The sequence below is a fragment of the Wasmannia auropunctata genome, unplaced genomic scaffold (assembly GCF_000956235.1).
Source record: "Wasmannia auropunctata unplaced genomic scaffold, wasmannia.A_1.0 LD336090.1, whole genome shotgun sequence".
Taxonomy (NCBI): Eukaryota; Metazoa; Arthropoda; class Insecta; order Hymenoptera; family Formicidae; genus Wasmannia; species Wasmannia auropunctata.
Genome location: NW_012026800.1, coordinates 3,804,413 through 3,821,766, shown reverse-complemented (window position 1 = coordinate 3,821,766; position 17,354 = coordinate 3,804,413). Strand labels below are relative to the sequence as shown.

At 39.8% G+C, this 17,354-nt stretch overlaps 2 protein-coding genes across 4 annotated transcripts; both read left to right on the top strand.

The window, feature by feature from the left end:
- The first annotated feature begins 1,436 nt into the window (after positions 1 to 1,436).
- LOC105447960 lies at positions 1,437 to 6,201 on the top strand. Of its 2 annotated transcripts, XM_011686299.1 has the most exons (10): positions 1,437 to 3,453; positions 3,572 to 3,724; positions 3,796 to 3,857; positions 3,945 to 4,134; positions 4,204 to 4,367; positions 4,469 to 4,821; positions 4,901 to 5,013; positions 5,158 to 5,265; positions 5,346 to 5,569; positions 5,893 to 6,201. In XM_011686299.1, exons 1-10 carry the CDS (start codon positions 1,889 to 1,891, stop codon positions 5,904 to 5,906), a joined length of 2,946 nt encoding a protein of 981 aa, XP_011684601.1. In that variant the 5' UTR covers positions 1,437 to 1,888; the 3' UTR covers positions 5,907 to 6,201. The 2 variants fall into 2 exon arrangements, with proteins under 2 accessions (XP_011684601.1, XP_011684600.1); XM_011686298.1 differs by having other exon boundaries at positions 1,438 to 3,453; positions 5,346 to 6,201.
- Positions 6,202 to 6,592: 391 nt separating this feature from the next.
- On the top strand, positions 6,593 to 16,906 carry LOC105447959 (ubinuclein-1). 2 transcript variants are annotated; one of them, XM_011686296.1, is made up of 12 exons: positions 6,593 to 6,962; positions 10,089 to 10,211; positions 10,286 to 10,387; positions 10,489 to 10,752; positions 10,835 to 11,009; positions 11,100 to 11,532; positions 11,627 to 11,788; positions 11,925 to 12,005; positions 12,258 to 12,293; positions 12,818 to 12,934; positions 13,072 to 13,251; positions 13,963 to 16,906. In XM_011686296.1, exons 1-12 carry the CDS (start codon positions 6,768 to 6,770, stop codon positions 15,215 to 15,217), a joined length of 3,123 nt encoding a protein of 1,040 aa, XP_011684598.1. In that variant the 5' UTR covers positions 6,593 to 6,767; the 3' UTR covers positions 15,218 to 16,906. The 2 variants fall into 2 exon arrangements, with proteins under 2 accessions (XP_011684598.1, XP_011684599.1); XM_011686297.1 differs by lacking the exon at positions 12,258 to 12,293.
- Positions 16,907 to 17,354: the final 448 nt, after the last annotated feature.

Below are 17,354 nucleotides of genomic sequence, written 5' to 3'. Positions count from 1 at the left end.
CGTTTGACGGGCATTTCGGGGGCGGGCTTCCGAATTAGAATTATCGCTGGCGCAGTGGCGAGGTATCTGGAATCGGGGTTCAGAAAAGTTCTGAATAGCTCCTACAAATGACGTTCGTCGGGCGGAAACTATTTCGCGAGAGTTCGCGTTGGCTGTCGAGGAGCGAGCGGGATACGGTAGCTCACAGGTACAAAATATATATATATGTATATAATTCGTAGATACGTAAAAAATTAAAGGATATTATTCATTTGAAAAGGAAAGTCGAAGCTACATCTCGAATTAATATTTCTGCAGAAAGCAGCTCTTTGAAGCAGAAGAAATTATTTGATATTTCGAAATGAGATATTTTTGTGAAACATTCATCAAAAACGTAATCCTCATTTTTAAATTAAAAGATACAAATAAAAAATGAGCTTTAGCTCTTGCAATTTTGTTCTGTATCTATGTCAGATACATATTTTTGTTATTTCTATTCTAATTTTTCTCATTGCTCTTAATTCATTTTCATCTCGCTTCAATTTTTCATGAGTGTTTGTTGCATCTCATTTTACGAAACAGATGTATACGTACACAATGTATAAATATACATACGTACGTGAGTATATTTATACATATTGTGCTCGAGTCCGTGAGATAAAACTGTTAACCGAAATGATTGTGCGCATCAGATCCCTGCGGGAAAATATCAGGTTTTTATTGCGAAAACCATAAAGATACCTGGTTTGTTTCATCGGTCTGGAAAATGCTGCCGGTGAAGAGGATACACCCATTAGATACATGCCCATTTGGTTTTGTTGTTCACAGCTAACAATCGCAGACAGACTCCGGCGTCTCCGGTCCGGACATCACGAAAGCTTGGTAGTTAATAATATAATAGCGTCCTCTAGCGCAATGGCTGTCTGACTAAATGACTTGTTCTTATGGTAAAAACAATGACATCGACCGATAAATTGTTGTTAAAATATACATGCGAATTAATTCAATTATAAAATTAATAAAATCTTAATTAAAATTTTAGGAAACTTAGTAAGATTCTCGAAATTTCAATTAATAAAAGTTCTTATCTAATCATGTTCTCCAATTATATTTTTATACAATTTTGATAAGTTTAAATTTGTATACATAGTTTGCTAGATACCGGACAACAGAGAGAAATCTCTGATGTAACACAGATTCAAACTACATCAAGTGCTTTCTGTTTATATAGTGACACGTATCGTTTTGTTTTTCTGATTCACTAAATGCTGAAAAGGATAAAATGACGTTTGTGTCGACTTGTGTCACTAAATGAAAAGCACGGAAGCACCCATCCATTTTCGACTGCAATTTCGACGTTATGATTTTTATCGACAATGTCAGAAAATAGATGTGTAGCTACGTAGTACCTGTTTCAAAAATGGATGTCCTGGCGCTGGTGTACGGGCAATCTAGTGATCACCAACCCTCCGTTCTGTTGGCAGCAGTAATTTTAACGGACCGGCCTGCTGGCAGTGCTGGCGGATTTAAAAGTTGAACTTGTTTATGCTTGATTACCTCGCGGCTCGCGGACGTACGCACACGAGAGCGTGATTGCTGTTTGTAATTCAACGATGATGCCACTTTTATTTAACATAACCTGATAAAGAGATCCACTGGAGTGTCAACGTGCAGTGTGATAAACGTAAATGTGCATCGTAAATCCCATTGACCTTTTCTTTAATCCTTCCTCGGAATCACCACGTGTTCGGTGATTGTGTTGACATCGTTTCTTCTCTCCTTCCGTGACCTATTTTGTTTACTAAAAATCATAGCTGTGGAAAACCTTGAGATCTACAAAGTGCTATTCGTGAAAAAATAGCAGGAGAGACGTTATTTTAGAGGGAAATAAAAAAATAAGAGATTGAAAATGACGTCTGCGTGGTACACGAGTAACTCCGTGTACGATTCGCAAAACTTTAATTTACGACTCTCTGAGGGCTCCACCGAAGATTCTTCGCTGCAACGATTTGCTACGAGCAAGAGAACGAAGGACGACGATGATATTATCGTGATTAGCGACTCCAGTAGTTGTAGCTCGTCCCCCGAAGTGACACAGAGTGATGCGAAATCGAAATCCAGCTCGACTTCTAATGTTAGGAGTCAGGAATATCGGAGGCTATATTTCTTCGAGACTTCTTCAGAGAGCGAGCAAGAGAGGAAGTCCGATTCATCGTGGGAAGCTGTCAGATCTGGCAATGAATTTTCAGTGCAAAAGAAATCTAAAAATAAAACTGTTATGCAAGTAAATAAGGTACCTACAGAGACGTCGTTAATTTCCAACGATGCCTCATCAACGTCTGATAGATTATTTGATGCTCTACTAGCTTCTAAGGATGTCTTAACTAATAACAAAACTGCTACCAATAGCAGTGTGAGCCATGATAGAGATCATGTAATTAGACCTGCAAGATTCATCAACGATTCTCAGAGACATATTAACAGAAGTCCCATATCAAGTACAGAACAAGTGGATTCGAAATTAAGAGAAAAATATAACACTGAAAAGACAAGTAAAGCAATTAAACCGAACTGTGCCATATACAATAGTCCCAGTGTTTCCAGTAGACATCCAACTTACAATACTCCAAAGCAGGATAGTACAGGAAAAATCAGACTTACAAAGAAAGACACGCACCAAATTTTGAAGAATATAAAGTATACGCAAGTCGTGTACGATACTCCCAGAGAGAAGAAAGAGGAACATGTAATAATTGACGAGAGTACAGATATAGAGGATGATATAATGCATCCAGCCATATCACCTACAAATTATAATAGAAAAGTACAGCATCTCAATGATAGTTCTGACGTTGTTGATTCCAGCCTTAAGAATGATATCTTACGAACGGATTTATCTGAACCATCCAAGCCAAGTATTGATGTATCAAAGGTAATGGATTCTTTTAGACCTCTGTCCGAAAAGAAAAAAAAAGAAATCAAGAAATGGCTTCTGATGAATTGCTCTGATTCTCAGAGCGACAGCTCCTTGAATACCATACCTCCAAGTACTAGAAACAGTAACTCTGGAAACAGCAGCCTGGAAAGATTGGAGCAGAACTACGAAACTCCAAATAATAGAGAGAAAATCAATAAGACGCGAACGGACGAAAAGGAGAGGACAATTGTAAACTCTGACAAAGTGGTTCATTCATTCTTGACGCGTCAAACTACTCTGGACCAATATTTGAAGAAATACAAGAATAATTCTGCAGTGTGTACACCAGATAATAAACCAAAGCCTTTACCAAAGGCGCAGACTGAGAAAAAAACTTCCACAGTAGTAAATACACTTGAAACTAAGAAAATGGACTGTGCTGATATTTTAGAAAAACTGTATGGTACATCATGGAGAGATAAAGTTGATGTATTACTTCCAACAGAACCACGGAAGACATCTGATCAACCAATAAATAGGATTGTCCAAACAGAACGGTAATATATATTTATTTATTTATATCATTTTGTGGTTTAATAAAAACGTAATAAATGATTAAATAATTAAATATCGTTTTCCGATCTCAATTGTATAATAAGTTATATTTTATTACAGGAAACCTGTATCAAAGAATCAATATCATGTAATAGATTCGGATTTGGATAAGTACAGGACATCGTGGAGAGATAAAACCAATGTATTACTTCCTACAACAGAACCACGGAAGACATCTAATCAACCAATAAATAGGATTGTCCAAACAGAACGGTAATATATATTTATTTATTTATATTAGTTTGTGGTTTAATAAAAACATAATGAATTATATTTTATTACAGGAAACCTGTGTCAAAGAATCAATATCATGTAGTAGATTCAGATTCGGATGAGTCTGACTTGGGTAAGAAATTTTATTGTAAATTTTATTGTACTTTATTGAAATCTAATTTGCTAATTTTTTCTTTTTGAAATAAATTTTATGTTTTAGTTGAAAATGACATTAAATTAAATCGAGGAAGAAATATCCAACGAAAACAAAAAGAAATGGATAGTTTTATTAATGATGAATCATTATCAGGTAGTGATATTGAAAGCCTGTATCACAGTGCATTGACAAATCCTACAGCTTTTACAAGTAGCACGACCAAATCCATGCCAGTGCCAGCGTCAATTAAACGGTACTATACATGTTATTTATCTCAAATAGCAGTATTGAATTTAATTAAACATTATCTGGTTGGAAATAGGCTTCAGGTAATATGTGATACGGATACGGAAGATGAAGATGATAAATCCAGCAGTCCCAAATATTTGCAAGGAAGAAAATTATCGTTCAGTGACGATGAAAGTTCTAGCACGAGCGAATTTGATCCCGGAGATTATGTACCGCCGAAATACATACGTAATAAAGGTAAGCAACGCAGGATAACATTTGTTTAAATTGGAAATGAAAATAGCCTGAAATATTAATGAACGAAGCCTGCGTCTAACAAGATTATCTTTAATTTTTAGACGTTGCCAAAAAACCAATATCACCCAAAGCAGCACCTAAATTTGAATCAACCATGACTAAGTCTGTGGGATACAAAAGCTTTCTAGCATCTTTGTCAGATACAGTTCCAATGAATAACGTTCATCCGCATGCAAAAAAATACAGACTGAATTACAAGAAAAACAAGGAAGAGTTAAGTAAAAAATTGTACGAACTGTACAACGAGAAAGTATTTGACAATAAGTTACCTCGAAATATGTTGCTTGAATGGGTCGTCTCTCTGAGAAAAACTGCCGGAAAATGTTACAACCGAAAGTCTGTAAAGAGTTTTAGTGGTACTGTTAGATCTTCAAGGATTGTATTAGCAACAAAGGTATATTCTCTTTCGTTTCTTTTTCTCGTTATATGTGTATAAATAATCAGTTATAGTTGAAATAAATTTATTTTTGTAGATTTTAGATACGCCAGATAGACTGAGAGATACTTTGATTCATGAAATGTGTCATGCCGCAGTGTGGCTAATAGATGGTGATCAGGGTGGTCACGGAGTTTTTTGGAAAAGATGGTATATCATGATGCAATATTTTATAATTATCAGATTATTATATTTTATTAAATTTTTATTTTACTATAAAATTCAGTAACGAGTGCAGTAATTATTTATAGCGATCATTTCGCAGAATTTTACATAATTTATTTCATATTACAGGACTAACAAAGCAATGAAGACATTTCCTGAATTGCCACCAATTACCCGATGTCATCGTTATAAAATTAAGACTAAGTTCACGTACAGATGCATAAATTGCGGATACAGGTGCTGGATATTGCAATTAAATACCTTTAAAAATCGATTCTAAAATTTGTCATTCCTAAAATGTATATTATCTTTTGCAGCTTTGGGCGGCATTCAAAATCCTTGGACCTTGAGAGAAAGCGATGTGGCCGTTGTCATGGAAAGTTTGAATTGTTAATTAACAAAACGACAAAGTCTGGCACCGTGCAAATGCAGACGCCAATGAGAGAGCCCACCGGTTTCGCGCTTTATGTGAAGCAGAATTACAACTCGGTGAAAAAAGAGAAAAGCAATATCAAGCATGCCGATGTGATGAAGCTCTTAGGTCAGCAGTTTTCGGCAATTAAAATAGCAAAGAACACTGACGTAGCTACTTAGCTAGCAATTAGAAGACTGGCTAGAGATCATAAATATCAAATTTTTATAATTCTAATGTTTTATAAGCGAGTCAAAGAATGCCGTGTACAATTTGTAGTTTTAATTAACATGCATTAATTTTGGAGCAGGTTTTAAAGCTGATAATTGTATGTATTTTAGATTTTAATATTTTTGCACATTTTATCCTAGAGATCATAAATACATGCAATTACGGTGTAGATATTACAAGATATTATATTTTGGAAGACTGATATTTTTTTACTATTACAGGCACTGGAATGTGAGATATTTTATGTCTCACATGTCACATCTATATGTATGCTTATAAGATATAATATTTACAATAATGTAAAATATTTAGATTTCTTAAAAGTTTATAAATGAGATATGTTGTAACATAGATCGTGTTTAGGGACATGTACAAATACTTATAGGTATACTATATAGGTAGCAACCAACATTTGTAACAGTATTTAAACCATGACGACGATAAAGTGTCATTCTCAAAGAGTGCTACTTTGTCAAGCAAGGACCTGTATTAATCATCTTAATAAAGTTTGATACGAGATTCTCATAATATTGCATCGTTATCCGTTTCAAGGTTTCGAAAAAATTCACCTGTGGCACGGCGAACTTTCACCCTATCGCGCATCGTGTATTCTCTTCTTATTAATCATGTTATTAATTTGCTGTTTAAAATCACGTGTCAAGTTCAAAACTCAAGTTACAACTGTCAGATCAGCTGCTTGACGTTATCGTTCACGATGCACGAGTATCTAGATGCGTGTCCACCTATTGTCGGTCCACATCGAACATGGCTGATCGCGTTGAAAATTGACGCTGATTGCGGCTTCAATTGGACAACGCGCGAGGCCGAGTTGAAAACGCGACCGCGGCGGCGGCGAGTGGGCCACTCCTCGGGGGGCGCAGGCGCGGCGGCGTCGCGGCGGCGCGTCCGTGGCGCACTCTAAAAACAGTCGTGCCGAAGATGGCGACGTGTGAGCGGCGGCGTCCGCGCGGTGTTTAATCGAGGAGAGAGAGAGAGAGTGGCGCGAGGAGGTGTGTATCATGTTGCCGCGGTCGCAGGTCGCACGGCCCGCAGTGTTTCCGTGATCCGCGTTAGGCTCGGTGCAAATGTAAAAGGAATGTCAGAGGCGAAACGGGTGCCCCTGCAGACCCTGGAGTTCCCGGAGCCCCTGGGCCACGCGACGAAGAAGGAGAAAAAGGGGAACATGGGCAAGCAGCTCGCGCCCTCCTTCCGCTTCGCGCTCACCCTGCCCGAGTCGAACGAGAAGACATGCCCGGAGTTCAACTATGCGCAGCTCCTCAAGTCGGCGGAGGTGAGCCACCGCGCGGTCAGCCCGCACCCTTCGCTGCCGGCGGGAAGGGGGCGGGGGGGAAACAAAAGACCGTATGTCAAGCCCGTGACATACACGCGAAACATACGGGAAAAATGAGATAGATGTGTGTGTGAGAGAGAGAGAGAGAGAATGCGAGCGTGTGTGAGTGCGTGGTAGGGGAAGGGGGAATGGAGAAAGAGAAAGAGAGAGGAGACACGGCGGAACGTGTGTGTTTCTATCGACGGCCGACGTCGACGTCGACGCCGAGGGGGCCGCGAGGAATCTTCGAGGTGGCCGCGCGCCGCCGCTCCGCGCGGTTGTCACGCGGCACGCAACGTCGCCCGTTCGTGCGCGCCGGAATTCGTCTGCCCACATGCGACAACAAGGACGGCAGACGACGGCGGTTGCAACGGCGGCGGCGGCCGAAATGGTTCCTTGATCGATTCGTGGTCCTCCGCCGTGCCGGAGTATCCGCGCGTTGTCAACGTCACCGCCGTCCGCACGCTGTCACGAGGCGGACGCCGCCAGTCAGTCAGTCAGTCAGTCAGTCAGTCAGATTTGCATCCTCGAGACGCGCGCTATTCTCTGTCTTTCTCTCGCGGGAGAAACGCGGGGGACGCTTCGTGCGCGTCCCTTCTGTTCGTAAAACGTCTGTACGAGAGTTGCCATTGCGCGATCGTCCGGCATTTCATCTGTCTCCGTCTTGCCTTCTCTCTCTCTCTCTCTCTCTCTCCTCGAAGAAGGAAAAGAGACGCACGCACACGGCGGCGACGATGCCTTATTCGTGTGTGCAGAGTCTACGCCGGTCTATTTCGCCAGCCACGTACATACTTCGTCCGGCGGGGTCTTGATGCATGGGGGAGAAGGATACGCGGAAAACGCGACCGGGAAGAGGGAGTGAGAGAAAGAGAGAGAGAGAGAGAGAGAGAAGTAGCGCGCGACACACACGCTCACGCCGTGTGTGTCGCGCGCACGGAGGTCTCTTATTTCACGCGCGCGCGAGAGAGCGTGCCGCGGGGCTCTCCTTTCTGAATTGTAGATCGATGCACCGGAGGAGACTCGTGACCGCCGGCACGTATCGAATACGCCGCTCGAGACGCGTGTCACGCGCTTCGGCGTCTCCTCCCTTTCTCTCCCCTTCTGACACAAGTGGCGAGATACGAAATAAATAAATAAATAAACTCTAATTTAATTGGTCTCTTTCCCCAGGTGATTAGACGATTTATCCGTTTTCGAGATCATCTTTTCTGTCTCGCGAATAAATCGGAAATTCATGGATATTATCGGACGGTCTCAAATATCTCGGATATCTATTATTTTTCCATATTTTTAAATATTTTATTTTCAAGTAAATATTTATATGCGAAGTACGTTGCTCGTCGTTTCACCGCTTGTAATCGCATTTGTCCCGCCGAAACGACGGGTTTGACGGAACGGAAGGCTAGAAGCGACGACGAATCGCCTCCGAAAACGTTCGCACTCGCTTCTCCTCTTTTTCATCCGGAATGTAGATTCGGTAGATTGTGTTCTTGCGGCCCACGCCGCTTTATTTCCATCAACGACCGCGCCGCTTGCTGCGTGCAATTTGCAGCTTTGTTTTGGTTCGCGCACGTGTTTCGAAAACGTGGCACGTATTCGCCGGCGAATCAAATTTCGAAGTAGCGGGGGCGCGCATTTCGAAAATTCGCAATGTAAAATCGATCGACCACCGGGGTCCATGGGGATTGTTTAACGTACGGCTTTATCGCGCGATTAAATGCGGAATGGCTGTTCATGAAAATCGAACGTTATCCTACCTCTTTGATACACGGCTGGGTGTTCATTAAGCTCGTTTTATTATTATTTTTTTAACTACTCTCTTTCTCGTATTATTTCACTGTTTCGACCATGTGGCTATTGTGCCCGCATTTTTCTCTCCCATTCAATTTTACTCTGAATTTTTTAATTCATCAAGCGATGTAATCGCGTTACTGGGTTAGCCTCCGTATCCGTTTTTTTTTTATGTGTGTTAAGAATTCCGATAATAACCGCGAGCGGCGAAGCGATGTGAGGGAAAGCGATACCGTATAGATTCGCGCGTTTACATCTCGCTGATTAATTGAGTAACTAATTGGACGATTAACAAGGCTCCGATTCGATCGAGAACGCGTTTGCGTTAGGGAGGGGAAAAAAAAATGGGAAGAGAACCAATCCTCGATCGTCAATAACCACGTTGCAGGCAGGATCAATCGCTCGATTCGGCGTCCCTTCGACAGGGGAACAGGAGGCCGTAGGAGGTGGTTCGCGGCGCGAACGCGATGGAAAGAGCGCGAAATCGCAAGGACGACGCTGCGGCTGCTTTATGCGCTCCTGGTATCGCTGGACACGTCTGGCACCCTTTCGAAGTCGGTTCATTCTCTGCAGAATTCTCACACGCCACTTTTGTTGGCACTTCTTTTTCGATTTTTGTCTTTCTTTAATCTTCTCTATTTCTGAGAACGTGATCAATAATCTTGTCTTGCGAGGGAAGGGGGGGGGGAGCACACAGATTAAAGTTGTAATTTTCGACAAATAAACTAATGTGAATTTACGCATTTTTCTTGTTAGGCCTTTTATTAAAAAATCGCCGCGAGGATCTTTAATTCACAGCATTCGCTGTACATGTAGAGACGTGGTGACTCATGGTTGAGTCATTGAGACTTTAGTAATTTCTTAATTATCTGTTTAGGAGAAATTGAATAAAATATATTTGCGTTACGCATTTATAAAGTGATTAAGTTGTTTCGTACTTTATGCGTGAAAATAGAGTACTTTTGAAATAAATTTTACTATAAATATATTTACTAAAAATAAACATATTGATTGAAAAAAGGTGCAGACGTTGCACGTCTGATCATTGTCAACGATACATTGAAAACCGGATTTGAGAGTTTATACACGGGTGCGCGCGTACACGGATACAGTCTGTTCTATCTGATCGATCTGAATTTTTTATAAATTAGTGAAAGTGGGATACAGAGAGCGAAGCGAGATAGCGAGCGATTTAATTGTGGATTACTGGGTCGGTGCGCGAACGTGCAACAGGACGGTTTCGACGCGTACTCCAACCGAGCGATCGCAAATTAATTAATCTATTTACTTTTGCAGAAAAAGCAAAGGAAAGAACAAAAGAGGGGAGATGAGAATACAACTAATGGACTGGATCCATTCGACGACGACGATGACGAGGATAAGCTTAGAGACATGGCGAGACGCTTCGAGGCGAAATACGTACGTTTGATATAATAAAACTGACCTTTGGTATTAAATTGACAAACGGGTTAATTATTTTCCGTTCGCCTCAGGGAACATCTACTATGGGCAAGAAGAGGCACAAGTACGACGATTACGTGGACTTGGGCGCAGGATATGATGAAAACGACTCCTTCATCGACAATACCGATGCTGTACGTGAAATCCCACTTTTACGATGCGCGAGAAAATATTATCAAAGATCATCCACTTGTTTTTTTTTTTTTAATGCAATCCTAATATTTTGTGTCAATAGTATGATGAAATTGTACCCGAAGAGATGACCACGGCGCACGGGGGTTTCTATATTAATTGCGGGGCCCTTGAGTTCAGAGCAGCCGATAGACGTTCGTTAGTCCATAACAATAATAATAATAACAATAGTGACGATGAGGAGAGTAGCGAAAGTAGCGAGGAGGATACCGAAGATGTAGATAGTCCTAAAAGAGTAGATAAGCGAATCATTAGCTCCTCTGATGACGATGAGACGGAAGACATCACTGGTGATAATCCGCGAAAGGTAATTAATTTTTAAATATACGATATTACTTGCCTCGTTCGTCGTATGTTACTCCGTATAACGTAATGCTGCCTATCGACAGAGACGAAAAATTGAGGAAAATAGCGAGAAGAAAGTCAATCACGAGAATGGCAAAAAGAGGAAAAAACCGCAAAATCATCAGGCGCAGGACGCGCAGCAACAAAATTCTCAACAAGATTTGGATCTGCTGAGACGGAAGGAGAAGAATGAGACGACGGATGCTGAGGGTGGTACAGGTAAATATATTTCTCACTTTTTATATTTTTATTAAGTTGTTAAAAATATTTGATTTATGCATTATTTATGGAATAATCTCTCGCTTTCAGCCTCGGAAGATCAAGAGGAGAAGAAAAAGTCTGAGAAGCCAGAGAAAAATAAAATAAGTGAGAAAAAGTTCGATATCAAAAAGTTCGAGAAGAAATCGTCCAATAGTAACGGATACGACGCGAAGAAGGTGGATCCAAAGAGATTGGAAGCTAAAGACAGTAACATCGACGACGCGATAGAGAGCGTCGTCAATGCAGCAGCGAGAGCAATTGACGACGATTCGAGTCGTGACACAACGGATTCGGGGAAATCTCGCGTTTGTCTTTACGTTGAATCTGACGGCGAGGAAATGGAGAATAAAGAAGCGTCTTTGCCCGAGAATCTACCCGATGATATACGAGAGATAGTGAATAAATTAAAGGCTCAAGCGGAAACCAGCAAAGACGGCAAAAGCAAGTTCTTCAATAGCGCAGTTAACGAAGTGCTCTTTAAGTAAGTTTGTGTGTTATAAATTGCCTAAATTACATACGAATTACGCAAATTGTGAAAATTATTCTAAGATCCGTTTTACTTTCTTTTATTACAGTTTAGAGAAGAAACTGCGAATGCTGAATTCGCCCAGCATAAGATTACAAACTTACGGACATCTAGTGCGGTTTTTACCTTGTAGTAAAATTACTCTTCTCAGCAGGGCGAAGAAGCTTTATTTGAAAGATGCTGAGCACAGAGTGAACGAACCGATGCAAAAGTAAGATATAATAGCTTTTTCAATTGTATACTTATAATATGTGTAAGAAACTTTTTCTTATATTTACAATATAAAAATTATCTGTTCTTGTTCTTTGAAAATTTTGAGTTTGGCAAGGTTTGTTAACATTTTACAGATTAAAGGCGCTGATCGATAATGTTATGCCATCAGTTATGGACAAATATATGAAGGAATGTCAGAAAGTTGCCGATGAAAAGTGAGTAACTTTATTACATGTCGTATTAGTAGTTATTTGGTATGTCGCAGTTTTTATTCTTTTTTGCGACAATCCAATATTCTGCTCTTTAATAATAAATTATGTCTTAATTCTATTTATACAATAAATTGTTAAGGTTTTATGATATTTAATGCAGTTGAATTAAAGAATCCAGTTTGCCGCGATAGTACATATAAAACTACAGTTTATAGTTTCTTAAATATAAACTTATTGTAATTTTTTATTTCTCAGTCCTCAATTATACTGGGAGATATATCGGTACTGTTGGTAAGGCGCCCCTCGTAAGAGGAACCCCTTTCTATTCTCGCCTCTTCGACTGCTCTTTCTCTTTATCTTTCCTCTCTTTTCTACTGCCTTCAATCTCTTCCCTCTAATCTATTCATGCTTTACATGCTTTTGCTCTCTCAATTATTATCAACATTCTCATACACACAATCAATTGTGTTTGCATATAGAAGAAAAAGACATTTTATTAGCGTGGTCATTATTCTTCATCTGTCACATTACTGAGAAAGCAGAGGAAGATGCGGGGCTTTTTATCATCAGTATCAGTGTTTAGTTCATCACTAGATTCATCTTTTGTGTCAAACGAGAAAAAACTATGCATTTGATCTGGGACACAATTCGATGACTAGGCGATTTGATTATGTACTTTATATTATTACTAAAGCAGAGATCAAGATCGCGGAATTCTGTCGCAACAAATGCTGATCATCATTCTTTGTCATCGCGAAATCATGAATCTTCATAATATTATCTTCATCCGAATTAATTGATTGATCCCATTTCAGGGGTTTGGAGGGATCGCCTGCAGATGCGGAGAGCAGCGACGAAGAAGATGGTTCGTCTAAGAACGCGGAAAAGCCGAAAATACCACGAAAACGATTTCCCTGGACTGACGAAGCAAAGTGTGTTATCGATCAAAAATTATGTCATTCACATAACCTGCAAATGTGTAATCACGCGAATGTTATTACACATTTGCAGGTTATGTGAATATATTGTGAATATATGTGACATGTATTTCTGTAAATCTCAATTTCAGGAAACTCGTTCTTGAAATTGCAAACGCCAGGAGACACTATTTCAAAATTCTCAGATCAAGAAAGGAGAGTATGGAATCGTTCGTTGCTACTTTCATGGATGCGAATGTTTTACCATTGTGGCCGCCCGGATATGTACGATTGCAAACCTTGCTAAAATATGCTAGTCCAGTCGAACCCGCGTAAGTGCAATTATTTTGCCGTTAATTTACTACATTCAATTGTTGGATACACTCTTTACAAGCGTTACAAGAGAACTCTTTCGCTATTTGTGCTTCGCTTCATGCATGAAAGTCCCCTACTATGGTTTCTTTCCTATTTTTTACCAAAGTGAAAGGAGTGCGTGTCTGAAAGTTAGGATCAAGAAGATTGATTTAACTAATTTTTTTTTGCGGTCAAGAAAATCTGCCGCGTTGTCGTCACATGACTATGTCAGGAAGGTTAATTGATCGCTTCATTGTTTGATTGTTGTATGTTTTAGGAAGGTGTAACGGATTAATACTGATTTCTACTTCTTCGCACGAAACGTTAACGGATTCCTAGAAAAAAAGTCATATTCTACGAGAGTGATACTCAATTTAACGCATTTGTAGACATAACCAGATTATATGAGATTATAACATTAACTTGTACGCAAATGTTTAATGTCAATGTTAATTTTGTTCCTCGAATGCTTTTTCTAGTTTCTTGTACATGCAAAAGTTGCTTCAGTTATGTTAGTTAGCATACACTCCTTTTTGTTATTGTTATTAAATGCACACAGATAATTAACTTTACACTTTTGTTTCTTACTATGTACGGCTTGTCTTCTCTTCCTGTCTTGTATTTACACATTCCTTTGATGTCGGTATTCACGTGCTGCTTCATCATTAATGGATTATTATGATTTTTAGCATTAAGAAGAAATTGAAGAAACCAAAAGAAATGGCCAGTGCAAACAACGTTACCGCTTCTGCCAATACTCAAGTTTGCAATACTGTTGCAAAGAACGACGCGACAAACGCGAATAACCTTTTGCCGCAAGAGAACGAGAGGACGAACACGACTGTATCTAAAGTTCCGATCATTGGTGAGAATTCGACGAATTTTGCGAGTCAAGCTACAGCGAAGTCTAACGACGTCAATATCGATAGGAAGCAACAGCATAGTAATAAATATAAGGACAAGCACACGGAGAACAGTGCGGGAAGCCAGCAGCAGGAGTGCGTCGCGGTCAATAATTTTACAGTTGGTAAAATTTCCGTAGTCCCTACAGCACAACTAATGGCCCAAAAGCCAGCCAAGAGTCACGTCGAGAAATTCAATTTCATGGATTTGACAAACAGTTCTCTGTCCATAACGCGTGTCGACTACGACAAACTGTCGACAAAGCTAACCGAGGCAATAAAGGATAGAGTTTCTATTACACCATGCCCGGAACCTGTGAGCCATCCTAAAATGAACGAAATTACCCAAGCTGGACATCATTCCGTATATAGACAGGACGCTTCCCATTCGTCAGCACAGGCCTTGAAACACAGGTTCTTGCAGGAGAATGCTGACGCTAAATCCGACAAGAGATTAGACGACAAAGATGTCGACGCGACGGCGGCGGTCGTCAAGGCCGCCGTCGCCGAGAAGAAGGAGAAGAAACGAGAACGAGGTGTGGAAGTCAAGCATAAGTCGTCGCACGATCAGAAGAAGAGAAAGAAGGAGCACAAGATGATCGAGCAACAGATAGGGCCTATTAATCAAGACGTAGTGCCTATGCCACAGCAAACGACCCTCTCGAAAGAGGAACAGGAACAGAGGCAAAACGAGGAAACGATTGCCGCGACTAATTTCCTCAGTCAGATCATAAACGACGACTCCTCGCCGCGAGGATTAGCCGATAAACGGAAAGACGGTTTCATTACCTTGGACGACAGCTTGGCAAACGCAGTACAACCAACGGAACAGGAGAAGGATGTCCAGATGGTCATGAGATCGTTGAAGGAGTTGCAGGAGTTACAAGAGATGAAATACTCCCCCAATAATTCGCCGGTCGGTGGTACCATACAAAAGCCTGGTAAATCGAACACGCAGTATGTTACCTATCAGGAGGACTATCAACGATTGTATCTCAAGAAGGAAGATAAAATTAGGTCTAAGGAAGAAGCGCAATGGTAGAGAAACGACATATTTTATCGCCGATTTGAAGCTTTCTCTTTTTTTTTTCTTGGGAACGGTAGTAACAATCCAGTTATCAATTTCGCGAAAAGTAGGCGAGACTCTCAATATATTTATGTAAATTACGTTTTTCGTTTCGTATGAACGATCGAGCGAAGGCTGATGGAAACTTCTTCCACTTATATGACGCCATTTATTGGCGAGATAAAACGTATGCAGCTGTCGAATATAGCTTTATAGCGATCATACTGTGTATGTCGTGTAAGGATTTTTAAATATTTTCAAACAAAAAAATCGCCAAATTGTGTACATACATTATAAATTCGCTAGCGGTAGTCTTCAGTTGTATGTGTACAGATTAACTATATAAATTATAAAATTCTAGAGTAGAGAGAACTCTCTCGAGAGATGTGGATACACTTCTCGAATGAGCAACGAGCGAACAGCGAACGCAAAATTTAATTTATTTAAAACCCTCCATGCCATCTTCATGATTAAATGGAACATAAATTAGATTCTGTTCATATTTACTATTCATATACATTTTTTTCGAACTTTAATGAAAATTCAGATTTGCTCTCCGTTCGTCATTCGTTCGGTGTATGTATGTCCTTAATAAGTATTTGTAAATAAGTGAACAGCGTCCAATCGCTCTGTGAATCGGGTGGTCCACGAGAATTTTATTTTCATTTTTCGACGAGTCGCCTGTGATTTTTTATTGTGATTCTGCCGATTAATCCAGAGATTGGCATTTAATACTATTGGCTACACACGTGTGACATTTTGTTTTAATTGTAAACATAAGCACATTAAAGTTTTTTTTATAAAAATTATAGGGATGGATTTATTGGCGTTCGTGAAGCTTTATTTTATATTTTCTTTGTCATTTGTTGACCACTCTATATCACAGAGCGAGAAAAAGATGTCTTGTGTACTGTTCCTCCTTGTGTTTCGGTTGTCACAATCATCATAATGTATGTACGCGAACGAAAAAAGAACGATTAATATTCAATATAATATATTATCTCGAAATTGCATTAATGCCTTTCATAAATATGATTTGTTAGATACAATTATAATAATGGATTGGCGACTCTTCACATATAATTATAATTGTGAACAGATTGAGACGATTACATAGAACGGATTAGAATGCGAAACTGCGGTATCAGACACGCGTATTATTTCGTCAGAGCAAAACATTTCACAATACTTCCACTCTGAACATTATCTTCGCGCTAGATCTGTTTTCTTTTTTTCTTTTGGTCGAAACATCACAATAAAATGTATTCTTCAACGCTTTGGGACGTTGGAGATGGGAGAGTGCGATTATCACTAGATTAGCTCAAGAAGGTTACGTGCGAGCATCCGTTGCTTTCTCGACTTGCAAATTTGTGTGGCTTTGTATGTGGCTTGACTGAATAATAGACAGATAGTACAGAGGGAGAGAGAGAGAACGTGTGTGTGAGGACGAGAGTGTGTGGAAAGAGCGAGAGAGCGAGAGAGACAACTAGAATATTTTTGGAACACATAAAGATGACTAGTACTGTATTATATACCGTATACCTTACCCACCCACTTCCCCCGTTTTACCCCTATAATACTTAGAATACGAATGAAAAAAAAAACGTCTTGTACAATTCCGCATTGAGAATTTTCACTAAGACGACTTAAAATATAAGTTTTGAATATTTTTTACAAAAGTCCATAGGATTTCTACCCTCCTCTTCCGCATCGCGCGACGTGTGTTGCATCCCTTACTCCGAAGTTTTCCCTTTTATTTATAGTCTGTGTTTACTGGTAAATAAAGTACGCGAAAAGATCCAACGCCGCCATGAATAGCGTGTAGGACAGGAGCGAAATTTCTAAAATTTTTTACAAAATACATGCTCGGGTTAGCATAGATTTTACTTTTACAATCGCGTTTAGCTGTCCGATTTACCAGAGTTTTCTGGTTGCAAGGTTAAGGTATTGTCGTAAAATATAAAGTGCATCATTGTTAGATACACGTTGAAGGCATTAGTACAGACTCGTACAATCCACTCGTATTCGGGATCTAACGATATTTTCTCGGACATTTCATTAATTTTCGCTGTTATTTTAGTACGAACAAGAAAACTACAATTTTACTTTATTA

What these genes read in the sequence shown, in the direction of transcription:
- LOC105447960 (XM_011686298.1), top strand. Translation starts at nt 1,889, where the DNA reads ATGACGTCTGCGTGGTACACGAGTAACTCCGTGTACGATTCGCAAAAC. An exon ending in AGGATTGTCCAAACAGAACG is followed by an intron (nt 3,725 to 3,795) that starts GTAATATATATT and finishes ATTTTATTACAG; the next exon opens with GAAACCTGTGTCAAAGAATC. An exon ending in GGATTGTATTAGCAACAAAG is followed by an intron (nt 4,822 to 4,900) that starts GTATATTCTCTT and finishes TTATTTTTGTAG; the next exon opens with ATTTTAGATACGCCAGATAG.
- LOC105447959 (XM_011686296.1), top strand. Translation starts at nt 6,768, where the DNA reads ATGTCAGAGGCGAAACGGGTGCCCCTGCAGACCCTGGAGTTCCCGGAG. An exon ending in GAGATATATCGGTACTGTTG is followed by an intron (nt 12,294 to 12,817) that starts GTAAGGCGCCCC and finishes ATCCCATTTCAG; the next exon opens with GGGTTTGGAGGGATCGCCTG. An exon ending in CCCTGGACTGACGAAGCAAA is followed by an intron (nt 12,935 to 13,071) that starts GTGTGTTATCGA and finishes TCTCAATTTCAG; the next exon opens with GAAACTCGTTCTTGAAATTG.